The sequence below is a fragment of the Cinclus cinclus genome, chromosome 13 (assembly GCF_963662255.1).
Source record: "Cinclus cinclus chromosome 13, bCinCin1.1, whole genome shotgun sequence".
NCBI lineage: Eukaryota > Metazoa > Chordata > Aves > Passeriformes > Cinclidae > Cinclus > Cinclus cinclus.
In genome coordinates, this window is record NC_085058.1 from 1,367,604 (window position 1) to 1,381,272 (window position 13,669).

At 44.3% G+C, this 13,669-nt stretch overlaps 2 protein-coding genes across 3 annotated transcripts; both read left to right on the plus strand.

Annotated features, from left to right (window-relative positions):
* Positions 1 to 2,176: 2,176 nt before the first annotated feature.
* HYKK (hydroxylysine kinase) lies at positions 2,177 to 6,502 on the plus strand. The gene is made up of 4 exons (XM_062501667.1): positions 2,177 to 2,507; positions 3,240 to 3,382; positions 5,249 to 5,432; positions 6,024 to 6,502. Exons 1-4 carry the CDS (start codon positions 2,177 to 2,179, stop codon positions 6,500 to 6,502), a joined length of 1,137 nt encoding a protein of 378 aa, XP_062357651.1.
* A 302-nt stretch (positions 6,503 to 6,804) lies between these two features.
* PSMA4 (proteasome 20S subunit alpha 4) lies at positions 6,805 to 12,105 on the plus strand. Of its 2 annotated transcripts, none has more exons than XM_062501249.1 (9): positions 6,805 to 6,925; positions 7,115 to 7,192; positions 7,369 to 7,437; positions 8,138 to 8,300; positions 9,595 to 9,672; positions 9,903 to 9,991; positions 10,813 to 10,943; positions 11,153 to 11,276; positions 11,702 to 12,105. In XM_062501249.1, the coding sequence occupies exons 4-9, from the start codon at positions 8,164 to 8,166 to the stop codon at positions 11,854 to 11,856; spliced, it is 714 nt and encodes a 237-aa protein (XP_062357233.1). In that variant the 5' UTR covers positions 6,805 to 6,925; positions 7,115 to 7,192; positions 7,369 to 7,437; positions 8,138 to 8,163; the 3' UTR covers positions 11,857 to 12,105. The 2 variants fall into 2 exon arrangements, with proteins under 2 accessions (XP_062357233.1, XP_062357232.1); XM_062501248.1 differs by having other exon boundaries at positions 7,369 to 7,411.
* Positions 12,106 to 13,669: the final 1,564 nt, after the last annotated feature.

Consider the following 13,669-nt stretch of genomic DNA (forward strand, 5'->3'; position numbering starts at 1 on the left):
TGTGTGAAGGGGTGGGGTGAATAAAGAAAGGGGATAATACTATGTATTACATAATAATGCATGTTCCATTTACTTGCTAGAAATGCATTTGGGCTCACAAAGCATGCTTAGCTGGTGTAGAAGGATGTTCTCTGGGTTAGCTGTGCTCCAGACAGCACTCTGGATGTTATATCAAATGCTTTTTAAATAACTTTTTCTTTCCCTTCTGAAAAATGTCTAATTTAGAATCTAGATGAAATTCTGTGTTAAAGCAAGCTGTTGGCCAAGGTTACAACTCCAACAGGATCTTCAAAAGTGATTTGGGGATGTCCAGCATTAACCTCCTTTAACCCTCACTTTCAGCACAGGCATTAGACTGGAGTTCAACTAAATTATCCATTTATTATTATAAATGATCCAAGTCTGTCTTTCTGCAGATAGTGAGACAGGCCAAAGTCCAACCTTCAAACTCTGCCTTTCCTCACAAGCACAGTGCGCTTTCCCCAGCGTACCAGGCGTGCAGGAGAAGCACAGAAGTTTGTAGGTCTTTGGTTTTGGCACTCCAGTCTGGTAGCTGAAACAAGAGTAAGGAGTACAGATGTGCACACTGCCTTGGCATCTTGTTTGCAGAGAGCAGGAGTACATGTCTGTAACCAGCTATGTCAAACCACAGCAAGAATGCTTTCCCACTCTTGATTTAATTCCAGTGAGCTAAAGCTTCAGAAATCAGGAGAGGGAGTCCTAAATATTTTACAGAACTCTTATTTTTGAAAAAAAACCCCTTAATTTTGTGATGTCTAGTGAGAAGAGTTGGTCAATTACTTTTATTAGCATCTGTTCTGAAATTGGAGAGAAGAAAACCTCTTTCTTGGAGAAACAGTTTCCCGTTTCTAAATTCCCTATTTAATAAAATAAACATTATGTTTTAAATTTTGTATCACTGATATTACAAACAATACTGAAATCTTGTGATAGAGTATTTTTAACTGATTTACTTAAAATCAAGATACTTCAGGTGTTGTTTGGGTTGGGGGGGCTTGTTGGTGTTTTGGGTGTTTTTCAGTGTGCCTTTCCTAAATTTCTTCAGGTTCCTAATTCTATCATGGCAGATTATTTTTTTTATTAGCTTTCAGAAGATTCTTCTACATTAATATTGAGGTTTGTCATTATTTTCATTAAGGGTGGAATTTTCTAGGACTGGACCCATTGTCCCAGTAAAAATCTTCCCTGGTACAGTCTAAAGGGCGTCCTGACCAAGATGCCTCAGGTTTGTTATATATACACTTACATGCGGTGTTCACTCGAAGCATTTGGCAGAGATTTTGATGTGCTGTGCTGATAGAATAAAACGGATGCCTTCCCTCCTGCCCGCAGTGGGTGCAGGGTTTTTAACTGTTCCGCCTTTGTGACAGGAAGTCGTAGCCCTCCTCCTCGTGCTGTTGGACGACAAACCCAGGGGGCCTGGGGCGGGCTCGGGGCGGCCGCAGCGCAGCGTTCCGACCGGGCAGCCGGGACTGGGCTGGCCGGGACTGGGCTGGGCTGGGCTGGCCGCTCCCCGGCCCGGGGCAACTTCTGGCCCTCCTCGGCTACCCGGGCCGGGCAAAGGTCGGCACGGCTCCCGCAGAGTCCAAGGGTTGCGCTCGGCTGGGGAGGCTCGAGATTCCCGCAGCTGGGCAGGCGAGAGACGAGCCAGCGTCTGCAGGTCTGTGCTGCCTTTCTTAGCGCAGGAATTCGGAAGGCCGTGACCAAGCGGAAAGATTTAATCGGCTTTAACGTTGTCATTTGCAAAATACTTGCTGCCTTTTGCAGGCACGAATTGAAGACCTCCTGATCAGGGATTCAGCAACTCTGTTCCTGAGGGAGTCATTCCTACCTATCAACAATACCAGGTTAGGCTGCTGCTAGGAATGAGCCAATAAAAGCTTGGTTAATAAGCTCATCATGTCTGCTATTCTGAACAGATTGATTCTAGCATCTCTCTAGCATTCTTTCTTCAATAACTGGAGCTGCAGCCTAAGTATTTGATAAACTATGGTGTAAGAAACCCGAACTGGTACGGGGGGGTTGGTTTTCTTTGTTTGTTTAATAAATGTGGGAAACTTCTCCAGTAGCTGAATGCATTTTGTTGCAGTAATTACTGCTTCTGGTATCAGAATACAGATCAGATCATCCAGCTTTTCTCCTTCTCCTAGACACAATGTCCTCTAGCAATGACTGTCAGCCCCAGTCCCTGACCAAACCGGCACTTGGGGAGAGAGAGGCAGCTGAATTGGTTGACAGGGTGTTTGGATTGAAGGTGTCCTGGATCAGGTCACTCCCCAGCTATGATGACCAGAACTTCCACGTGCGTGTCTCAGCTGCAGGGGCTGCTGAGTATGTCCTCAAAATCACCAATTCAGAAGACAGCCAGGAGCCTGACCTCATCGAAGCACAGACCCGGGCCATGATGTTTCTTAGTGCTGAAGGCTTCCCTTCAGCCACTCCTTACCTGACAAAACATGGCAACATCATGTCTCTGGAGTCGGGAGGTGAGCCACTGGGGGCACCTTCACTGCCCCACTCCCACTCTTAGCTGGGCACCAGCGTGCTCTGTGGCATACCATGCTAAAGGGAGTACTCTAGGCTAGTGTTTCAATAGTAGGGATATGCATGAGGTGACCTCTATTCCAGCCATCATAGTCCAAACTTAAAATACAAAGCAACTCAGAGAGAATAATAATTAACTAGGAAAACACTTCAGCTTAAGGAATTTGAGAAAACATTTATCTGTGCATCTGTGTCCGTGCACAGGAAAAGTTAAAAACGCCTCATTGACTACGTGGTGCTTGAAATTATTTGCCTTTAGGGTGGTGTAAAATACAGTTCTAGCCCATCTCTGAAGCCAGAATAAATTGCTTTAAGAGTGTTTGGAAGAAAAATTGTGTTGGCATTTAGCTTTTACTGTCACTGTAACTTCCATACAACGTTAGGGATTTGTGAGACCTGTTCTGCTGCAAAACTTTATGTGGGCACTGGAGGAACCCTGCTTGGTGCTGAGTTGGGTCCAAGCACCAGGAATAAAAATCCAGTATAGATTTTTTAAGTGTGTTAAGGTTTGTACATTATTATACAACATCCTGGTAAATCAAATCTTTGCATGAAGTCTGTTTTATGAGCTACATCTGACAATTTCTACACTGGGATACACCTTTTTTGCCTCTTACATTAACTAATACTCAGTAGCACATAGCAGAGTGACTGACTGCATCTCTCCTTGTCAGGTACTAGACCTGGGAGCAAGAAGTACATGGTCAGACTGCTGACTTACCTGCCAGGTACACCAGTAGCAAAAATCACTGCCAATGCTCAGATTCTCTATGAGATTGGGAGGCTCGCTGCCAGCATGGATAAAGTGCTCTCAGAGGTAAGTTCTCATGCTTCAGCCTCAGACTTCTCTCTTAATCAATGTCTTCAGCATCTGCTCACTGCCTTTCAGTGCTTGCTGCCTGCTTTTGTGACCTGAAAAATGCAAGCTGGTGACTGCAGATGCCAGTTTGACTCATGGCTCAGGTGCCAGCCTCCAAGCTGGCTGCTATGAAAGCCTTTCCCCAGGTACATGACAAATAACATGGTACTTGTGATCCTTCTGCAAGGCATTTTTGTACCACAAATAGGGACATAAGGAGTTCTTTTCAATTATGCAAAGCTCACTGTTAGTGTTTCAAACCTGGCAAATGAAGGAGAATGAGCCCTATGGCTCCCAAATTAGAAGAATGCCAAACTCATTTTAAAGGATTTTTCTGTACTGCACAGCTGGCTGATCCACAATTTTGAATTCCTTTTGACTTGCTGACTTTCTTCTCATCATTAGCACTGTGAGCATTTCACACTGGTACCTTCCCTATGGTGCCAGCTGTGCCAGCAAACAGATCTGTGCCACTTTTCATTTGCACCACTTCCACTCAGTCTTAATGCAAAGTAAGTTCTGTCTTCTCTCTGTAGTTACACAGGACAATAAAGCTGATCAATCAGGCAGTAAGTGTGATGCATGAAAGACCTCACATTATTTATTAACCTTTAATTTAACCTTTCCTTCTCATGTTCTAGCTACCAGCTTCAGAGGGTTATGAAATTTGAATTGTCAGTTTTACTAAGCACATTCTTAAATTACAATAGCATTTTTCATGTGTGAAAGATAACTTACTGTTGCCTTCTGACAGACTGGTCACATTCTTATAATGTGAATAAAATAAGCTAGTCTCAAAATATGCCTGTAACTGATCCTGCTAAGGAGAAAGTATTTAATGAGAAGCAATTCTGATGGAAAAGGCTCTTTATTCCCTTAACATATGGATTATGACCTACCAAGGTGGTTTAGGCTCGATCTTGTTCTTTACTTGTTTATATACCATCCACTTTTGACTATCATTTAGTGATCTTTAAGATTCTTAACTACAAGCATAGATTTTGTTGGTTTTTTCTTAATAGGAAGTCAGCTACTCTTGTGGGAAGGTTTTTCTTTTTTTGTTAATTTTCCCTGTGCATTGATCCAATCTGGCCCAGAGGTCACCTTGATAAGCATTTGAGGAGTCCAAGATAAGCATGGGGTGTGCAGTGGGAGAGATGCTTTTCCTCTCTGAATGTCACTTTCCAAATCATCCCCTCCCTTTGCTAGTGAGAGAGGGTTAAGGACCTTGTCTGTTTAAAGTAGAGAGGCCTGGATGCACAAAGACACATTTTCATAAGCATAAAGCCATGCTCAGCATCCCCATAAACTCCTGTGCTCAGGATTTTTCACACACCTGCTGCTCCCAAGGCTTGTCCACCAGAGGTCCCACCTTTAAAAGCACAGAGTGTGCCTGCTCCCAGCACTCTGGCAGGGTTTGTGTCTCTGGTACTCCCAAGCTTTCTGCAGCATCAGCTGTGCAGGCTGAGCTCTGCCAGAGCAGGACTCTGGCCTGGGCAGAGGCTCAGAGTTGCTACTATCATCACCCTGTGGACAGTCAACAGCAATTTTACACTGTTGAAGTGACAAGTGACTTAGGGTAATATTTGTACCTAAAACATGGGGGAAAACCATTCAGGCTTGTATGTAGATATTAAGATGTTTGCCTTAATCATTCTTCAGGTTGTTCTTTTGCTTGATATAAAACAACAGTCCAACTCATGGTGCTTTCCAGTAAGTCTTATTAGAAATCTGTTAAAATTAATAGGGGTTTTGAATCAAGCCATTTAATCATCAAGTCAGCAATTTTTCTTATGCCTATGTTATTGTGTGCTTTTTCCAAAGAAATTCCAGCATCCATCAGTAAAAAGTCTGCACCGAGGTCAATTCATTTGGAACCTGGCAAATGTTCCTCTTCTGGATCAGTATATTTATGCCTTGGGCCAGAACAAATACCGTGCAGTGGTGGAGCAAGTTATTGAGCAGTTTAAAGGCAAAGTAATACCCAAGCTAAGCAGCTTCCGAACCTGTGAGTATTTTATTCTCATTGTTATTTTGCTGAACTGAGACACAGAAATTTCTTACAGGAGTTTGGCTCTGTAGAGAAAGAAAACAAAAATAGCAGAAAAAAGTAAATCTCTTTTCCCTAGCCTAGCTATGGAAAAATATTTTGCTGAATGTGCACAGCGCAGAGTAAGTCAAGAGGAATGTTCTGTCCAGTCAGAGTCAGTTCTCCATCTTTCTGATGAGTTTGCTCCCAGTTAAGCTTATGATTTTCATGCTGTTATATCAGCTAATATATACATAAATATGGAGTACAGTACTACCTTTCATAAAGGCCCAATCAAATACTTACTCCAGTTTTTGGAATTCAGTTGACATTGACATTGATGATGTGGCAGTTCTAGAGCTGTTGTGCGTTTGCAAACATGCAGTGTATCGCGGGTCCCAGGAGCCTGGAGCGCCATCTCGGAATGCTCCCTCTTGGAAAGGCAGCACTTGATGCTGCAGGGGACTAGTAGGGGTTTGTAGCTGACTGTTAGTTTGACATGCATCTTCCCAAAGCTATTTCAGCTGTTTAATAATTATTAACTGCTGTTTCTATTTCTCCTGTGTTTAGGTATCAATCATGGAGACCTTAATGACCACAACATTCTAGTAGACTCCAGTTCTGCTTCCCTGGAGAATCCCCAGTACAGAGTGTCTGGCATCCTGGACTTCAGTGACATGAGTTATGGGTATTACGTGTTTGAGGTCGCAATAGCCATTATGTACATGATGATTGAGAGCCCAGAGCCTCTGAGTGTTGGGGGACACGTTCTCGCAGGGTTTGAGAGCGTCGTGCCACTCACCCCCGAGGAGAGGGGTGCCCTCTTTCTCCTGGTGAACGGGAGGTTTGCGCAGTCCCTCGTCATCGCCGCCCACACGGCTCTGCTGTACCCAGAGAACAAGGAGTACCTCACAATCACGGCCAGAACTGGCTGGAAACACTTAATGACGATGTTGGAGGTGGGCCAGGAAGCTGTGGAGAGGACGTGGTTTGAGACTACCCAGGCGTACACAGAGCACACTCCCGTCCTGTCGGTGCGCCGCTGCTGAGGTGCCACGGTGGCACCGCACTGAATAAAGCAATGAAGGCGGCACTGCCTTGGCTGCATGGGGCGTCCGCGGGCAGGGCTGAGACCGCGCTCGTCTGGGAAAGAAAACCATTGCTGCCCTCGCACGGAGGGGATGAGCTGTAACCCTTCTTTCCCCTCATGGGTGGGCGGGGCCGCTTCCCGCCCCTTTCGGCGGAGCGCAGGCTCGGGCACGTGACGCCGCGGGCCGCGCGCGCCAGCCCCGCCTCGCGGCGGCAGGACAGGGGGCAGGTCCCGCCCCAGGCCGGCCCGCCGCACCGCGCAGGCGCGGCGGCCATTTCCGACGCGGAGGCGAAGGTTCGGGCGCGGCCGCAGCGCCCGGTTCCTGCCCACTGGCCGGGCCTCGCCGCCCCCCGCCCGGCGCAGCGGTTCCCTCCGGCGCGCCGTGAGTGAGGACGGGCGGCGGGCGGGCGGTGGGGCGCGGGGGGCGGCGCGGCCCGGCCCGCGCATTGTGCCTCGCTGAGGATGACTGTGCAGTGCGGGCGCGGCCGCAGCGCCCCTTGGGGCCGTGCCGGGGCGCGCTCGGTGCCGGTGCCCGCGGTTCCCGGTTCACGTGTCCTGCGCTCTCTTGCAGGCCCGGTGCCTGTTACCGTGCCCTGTGCCCTCCTGCCGGCTCTCCGCCCTCTGCCCGCGGCGGGTCCCCGGCACCATGGTGAGTGACCCGCCTTCCCTGGAGCTTTGCTGAGCCGCGGGTCCTGCCGAGTCACCGCCCGGGCGGGGGTGGCGGGCACCAGTGACCGGCCCCGAGTGGCTGGTTCTGTTATATAGGGGCTTTAGGGAGTTGGTGATAAGAGACTGGTGATACTCACTGAGCTATTCCTTTTACAGTCTCGAAGATACGATTCCAGAACCACCATATTTTCTCCGGAAGGTATTTTTTTAACCTGGGACTTTCAAGTAAACTCATGACCGTTCTTTCTTCTCAAAACTATCAAAACACTTGCATAGAGGGTGGTTGTTAAGTAGCATGTTTCTGCCTGCATATGAGTTGCAAAAATCGTAATTACCCACACCCAGTTCTGTAGGGACAGCAAGGGTCCAAAAGTGGACACTTTCAAATTCATTCTAATTGAAGCAATAATATGACTGAGTCCCATTAGTGAGTAATGCCTCCTGCCGTGTTTTTGAAATAACCATTTATCTCGTTTGAGTATGGTTGGATTTTGTCACTATCCCCTGAGAATGGATAATATCCTGCTGGTGCAGTCACGCCTCTCCTTGTTATTCTTGCACATGCTGAAACAAGTACATACAAGCCATGTTTTCTTACTTCTTAGATGGGCTGAACCCAAGAAATCCAGTATAAAATATTTTCTTAGTTTATTGAAAATTTGTCTTGGCTTAGAATTCTTCTTCTTATTTTTTTTTTAATAGAAGGTTTTTTTCCTTCAGTGACCATGTCCAGTATTACCTTATTTTCCTTCTCTGACCCCTTCCCCCTTTTCAGCCAATTAATTCACAATTGACTAGTAAGAGACTGAAGGAGTAGATGGGACAATGAGCACATGTCAGATTCTTGTCAGAACTTTAAGTCGCCATGTGTGGCTGGTCTTGCTCAGTGTCATTTGTTGATAGTAGGAATTCCATCCCTGTGCAGGTCGCCTGTACCAGGTGGAGTATGCCATGGAGGCCATCGGCCATGCAGGCACCTGCCTGGGAATTCTAGCAAACGATGGAGTTCTGCTGGCAGCAGAGCGGCGCAACATTCACAAGCTTCTTGATGAAGTGTTCTTCTCTGAGAAAATATACAAACTTAATGAGTAAGTTGAAATGGTGATTAAATGTCCAGTGGCATTACTAACAACAAAGTGCTGATTAGCACATAGCCTGGTCTTACTTTATCTGAAGTGTAAATAATCTTTTTGTTTGGTATTTTAGACAAGTATGACTATTCTTTCATTGTTCACTTTGGTAGTTCCCCTTCCAAAGTAGAAGTATTGCTGGTTTCCTTTTTTATCTCCAGGAGAATTTTCTAGGTGGAATAGCCTGTTTGTTGGTACTACACCACACAAGGTAATGGGATTGTAGCAGTTAAGAGAACTGGGAAATCTCCGTTTTACGAAATACCATGGGGGGGTCAGAATAAAGAATGCACACAAAAGTTACTGTGCTGTTTCAGCTCCCTTTCTGCATCTCTGTTTTTCTTTGGTGGCTTGAAAGGTATAAGATAACTGGATAAAATATGCCTTAGGCTTCTTTGCCAGAACTGCAGCAGAGATGTCTGTCTATTGCCATTTCCATTCTAGCTCCTGGAAGTAAAATTTGTGATGTCAGAGCAAAGAGTTTTATGGATTATGCTTTCTTGTTGCAAGGGAGGTAGAGCTTCATCCTTGACAGAAGCTGCCCATGAGCAGAAATAGTTTTCCATCCTGTCTTCCTCCCATTCCATGTTTACCTTGAAAGCACCTGGAATGGTAGGATTTTCAAGGAGGCAGTTTAACAGCACACTGAAGCAGTCACCTAGAACAGCCCTTCCATCTCTTGGGAATTCCTAATTTCATAAATCCTTTTTGTGTAGCAAAAGGCTTGTAACATATTAGATTGAGCTAAAGAGATACAAAATTAAGATCCAACAAAACGATCAAGGATTGAAGTGCTTAGGGGCCTATCAAGACCGCAAAGTTTCAGTCACACAGATGTCATGTGTCAGCCAGCAGCTCCCACTGAAGGCCTGTCACCTCTGTGTGGCTCCTTCAGAGTGGGGTGTGATGTGCCAGGCAGCCTCCTGAGAGGCACCTGTATGTATGTGCCTAATGGCTCCAGTAAGACCAATCAGAACTTAATCATCCTTGGCACAACCCTCTTCTCAGAGCTAGATGTATAACTAACGTACTGACTCGCTGACTTCTGCTGTCCACCTTTACTCTCAGCAAATGGTTACTGATATCTTTGGTGCACCCTAAAGGCAGGAGCTGATGAACCCATTTCCTACAGCAGCTGTGTGGCTTTGAGAAAAGCCTGACAGTAGGTGTTCTGCTGGAACCCCTGTAGGAAGAAGTGAGTGTTGGTTAGAGATTGACAGGAATTCAGTTAATTTGTATGCTTTTCTTGCAGGGATATGGCGTGCAGCGTTGCAGGAATAACTTCAGATGCGAATGTTCTAACCAATGAGCTGAGACTGATTGCACAGAGGTAGGTATGCTGACAGCTAACATGGTTTTACTTGCCTGTGCTGTCACATTCAGCTCTCTTCATGCATTAGATCAGAACGAATATGCATTCAGTAGATCAGAAGTAGGTTGAAATAGAACAGCTAGATCACAGAGGCTCTAACTTGGGAATTTGTTTCCTCTTAAATGTTGTGCAGGATAAGGTCAGCAAAACAGATTTTGAAAACTTTTTTTTTCCCTCTGTGATTTTAGGTATTTGTTACAGTATCAAGAGCCCATTCCTTGTGAACAACTTGTGACAGCACTGTGTGATATCAAGCAGGCTTATACACAGTTTGGAGGTAATGAAGTCTGATGAATCATTGTGTTACTAAATGTCTGAAGAACAATTCTCTTACATAACTTGAAAGATCTATGTCTGTGGACAGTTCTACTGAATTCTCTTAAAAAGTTATACTTAGGAAAAAACCAGCCTAATTTAAGAGGGGAATGGGTAGTCATGGTTACGGGTTTTTGCTGCTGAAGCTTCTACTTTTCATGGCTTGGGAAATCGATGGCTGAGGTGTTGGCCCATTGCATAGAATGCTTTGAGTGATCTTGCATTTAGTGAATGCCTTCAAAAGACCAGCAGAGAATTGTTTTGGCAACCTTTCAACATTTTGGGCCAATCCAGGACATTGGCACAAAGAGTCAAAAACAAGGCTGTGTATAGGGGTATGAAGAAAGTACTGTTTATGTGGCTCAAGCAACATGTTTGAAAATGATATTTTAAGTAGTGTTCCTTAGTATGTGAACTGATGATTCTGTTATGTGTATGTAGTGGGAGAGAATTACCTTTTAAACTATGTGTTAAAGGCTGTAACAGCTAAGCTACATACTTGAAATACTAAATTTTGATTTAAAGTCCTGAGATGATAAATTAAAATTTGTGGAGACACAAATGAACTGCTCTTAAGGTTAAATGGAATAAACCTCTGCATTCTCCTACCCCATGAGTTAAAAGGAAGTGCTGGTGAGCTTATCTCAGCAACAGAAGTGCAGAACTGTCTGTTAAATCCTACTTCACAGGAACAGATTGGAAAATGAAATCAAAGAAAATAATTGTCGCTCATGACCAATCTTGTTGCTAAATTTAGGTTGCTAATAGCTTTCTTTTTAACAGGAAAACGTCCTTTTGGTGTTTCATTGCTCTATATTGGCTGGGATAAGCATTATGGATTTCAGCTGTATCAAAGTGATCCTAGTGGAAATTATGGAGGGTGGAAAGCCACATGCATTGGGAATAATAGCGCTGTAAGTTCTGGGTTTTTCTTCTCAAAAAGACAAGTTAAAAAGCATACATTGTACTGTATTAATTGAGTTGTTGATCATTAAGGTGGGAGAGACTTGCAGGTAATTGTAGAAATGCTGCTGTTAACTCACGTGTTGGTATCATCTGGCAAAACCCCAGCTGTGTGTTTGACTGCCGAAAGACACCATTTTAATTTCTGTGGAATTTACAGGCAGCTGTGTCAATGCTGAAGCAAGACTACAAAGAAGGGGAGATGACCTTAAAGACTGCCCTGGCGTTGGCCATTAAGGTTCTAAACAAAACCATGGATGTCAGCAAGCTCTCTGCTGAGAAAGGTGAGTGTTCGCTGACATGGGGATAGGGCCCTCTGCTCAAACCAAGGGAGCAGTGAGGGCACGTATTCCAGATGGGGCTCACTGCAGCATTAGTTGTCAACAAAAACTGTTTTCAGAAGATGCAGCAGTTGTCAGCCTTAGCCTAAGGGGCATTCAGATAGCTCAGTGCAGGCTGATCCCTGCTGGCCAGCTCCAGAGGTGATGCTGCAGTTTGGGGATTGAAGTGCCTGTGTGTCTGGGAGCAGAGCCCTGAGAGGAGCTCCCCTGCTGCTGTGCTCTGCTGCAGCAGGGGACTGCAGGGGCTGCCTCCAGCCAGGCTGCTTGGCACAGGGAGCACTGCAGCCTCACCCTCACCTGTCATCTCACACCTTGCCCTGCTGATGATTGCTCTGCCTAAATGCTGCTGTCTGTTCCATGTGTTTCAGTTGAAATTGCAACACTGACAAGAGAGAACGGAAAGACAGTAATAAGGGTTCTGAAGCAAAAGGAGGTGGAACAATTGATAAAACAACATGAGGAGGAGGAAGCAAAAGCTGAACGTGAAAAGAAGGAGAAAGAACAAAAAGAGAAGGATAAATAGAATATGAAATCAAGTGTTCTCTAGATAATAAAGGACCTGCTTCAGCAAAAGATAATCTGGATTTCTGTGCTGTAGAAGCCTACAGCTATGCCATGGAGGACCCAGAAGTACTTTTGATGAACCAGGTCCTTAGTCATCATTTAGATAATTAGTTTACTGCTCCTTACATTGACCAATAATTGCTTTAATTCTTGAACACTCTTTCTTTCATCTTCTATTTTTATTATGGAATAAAATTTAAGAAGAATAGTGATGGCTGTCTTTATTTCCTCAGTAATGCCTGGATATGCACAATCTCGAGGAATTTAATTGCTTTAAACCATTAAAACAAGGTATATGCTAGTTGGAAAAGAGCAAATACGGTGTTAGAATTGTTAGAATTTTGTGTGTATGTGTGGGTTTTCCTTTTCAGGTAGTGAAAAGAGCTCCTAAGTTTGAAGTCATTTCACAAATACAGAATTAAAGTGTGCTGGCATGCCAAGTTTTAGTTTTGGCCTATTTTGTTCTATAGCAGGCTCTGTCAAACTGATGGTCTTGCAAGCAGTAGTGTTTTAAAAATGCCCTGTAGCAAATGTGCTCAGTTTATCATAGCCTTCACAAGTGCATGTGTTTTCTAAGGAATTAATCATACAGCACTAGTTATATTCACACAAACTAGAAAGACATTTTAAAAAGGCCACGTGAAAATGCTTTATCTTGTCAAAGTACAAATAGGTAAATAAAATAGTACATGATTTTTAGGCCATGTTGACTATCTCACATTTTATCCTGAAAGGAAATTGAGATGCTTTATGTTGAGTTCAGTGTTGCTGCTACTTCCCCAGTGAATTAGGTTCCTTTCTCTGACACACTGGTCAGGAAAACTAACCAGTTAACCACCAAGAAATCATAATTGTGCATGAATTAGGAATCATAGTAATTTTGTCCAGCTTGCCCCTATACTGAATGCAAAAAAGTATGATTGGCAGATCAGCAAAAATCTACTGAAATAAAAAAGTTATCTGGAATGAACAAAAGAACTGAAATCGAGTTACTGAAGATTACTGTGCTCCCATTCAGATAGCAAAAGCAAAGTGAAAAGCCTGAGTGATATAATTAAAAGTGAGGCCTTGCTGAATTTTAAACTATGACAGTGGTGATCCAGCCCACTTGTGCTCACCCTGGCTTGGCTTGATCTTGTAGGTTGGTTTGGTTTTCTTGCCCCTAAAGGATAGCTAATGTGTACAGGATTCAATATGACCATTTAAAGAAACTGAGTGAATTCATACAGTGTTTTGTTGGTTTTAATCCATCTCAGGCATTTTTGACTAAAATGTACTTTGTCAACATGGCCAGAAATGCCCCTTCCTCTCAACTAAACCCCTACTGCTCTAAGAGTCACTGGTGAGAAGAGAGGGAAGGAATCTGACTAAAGATGTCTTTGCTGCAGCTTGTGTAGTTGTCCTGCACTCACTCTGGCAGTCTGTACAGAGAGGGTGGAGGCTGTGGGTTCTCTGCAGGACCTGCCTGGTCATTCTCTTGAGTCTTGGTGCAGACCAATTGCTTTAGTCTTTAGCACTGAACTTAGAGAGCATTTTGTTAATACTCAAATTTTATAGCTGATGGAAGTCCAACAAACTTACTTACACCTTGTGCAACAGTAGGTCTTCCAAATAACAACATAGGAATGGTATTTAATGTAAAATGTCCTGAGTAGTTGCAGACAACACACAATGGATAATATTTAATCTCCATTACAAAGGATTGTATAAATACCTCAAGCTCCATTTTATGTAGAAATTCAGTGCTCAATCTTTCTATTTACTGATATAAT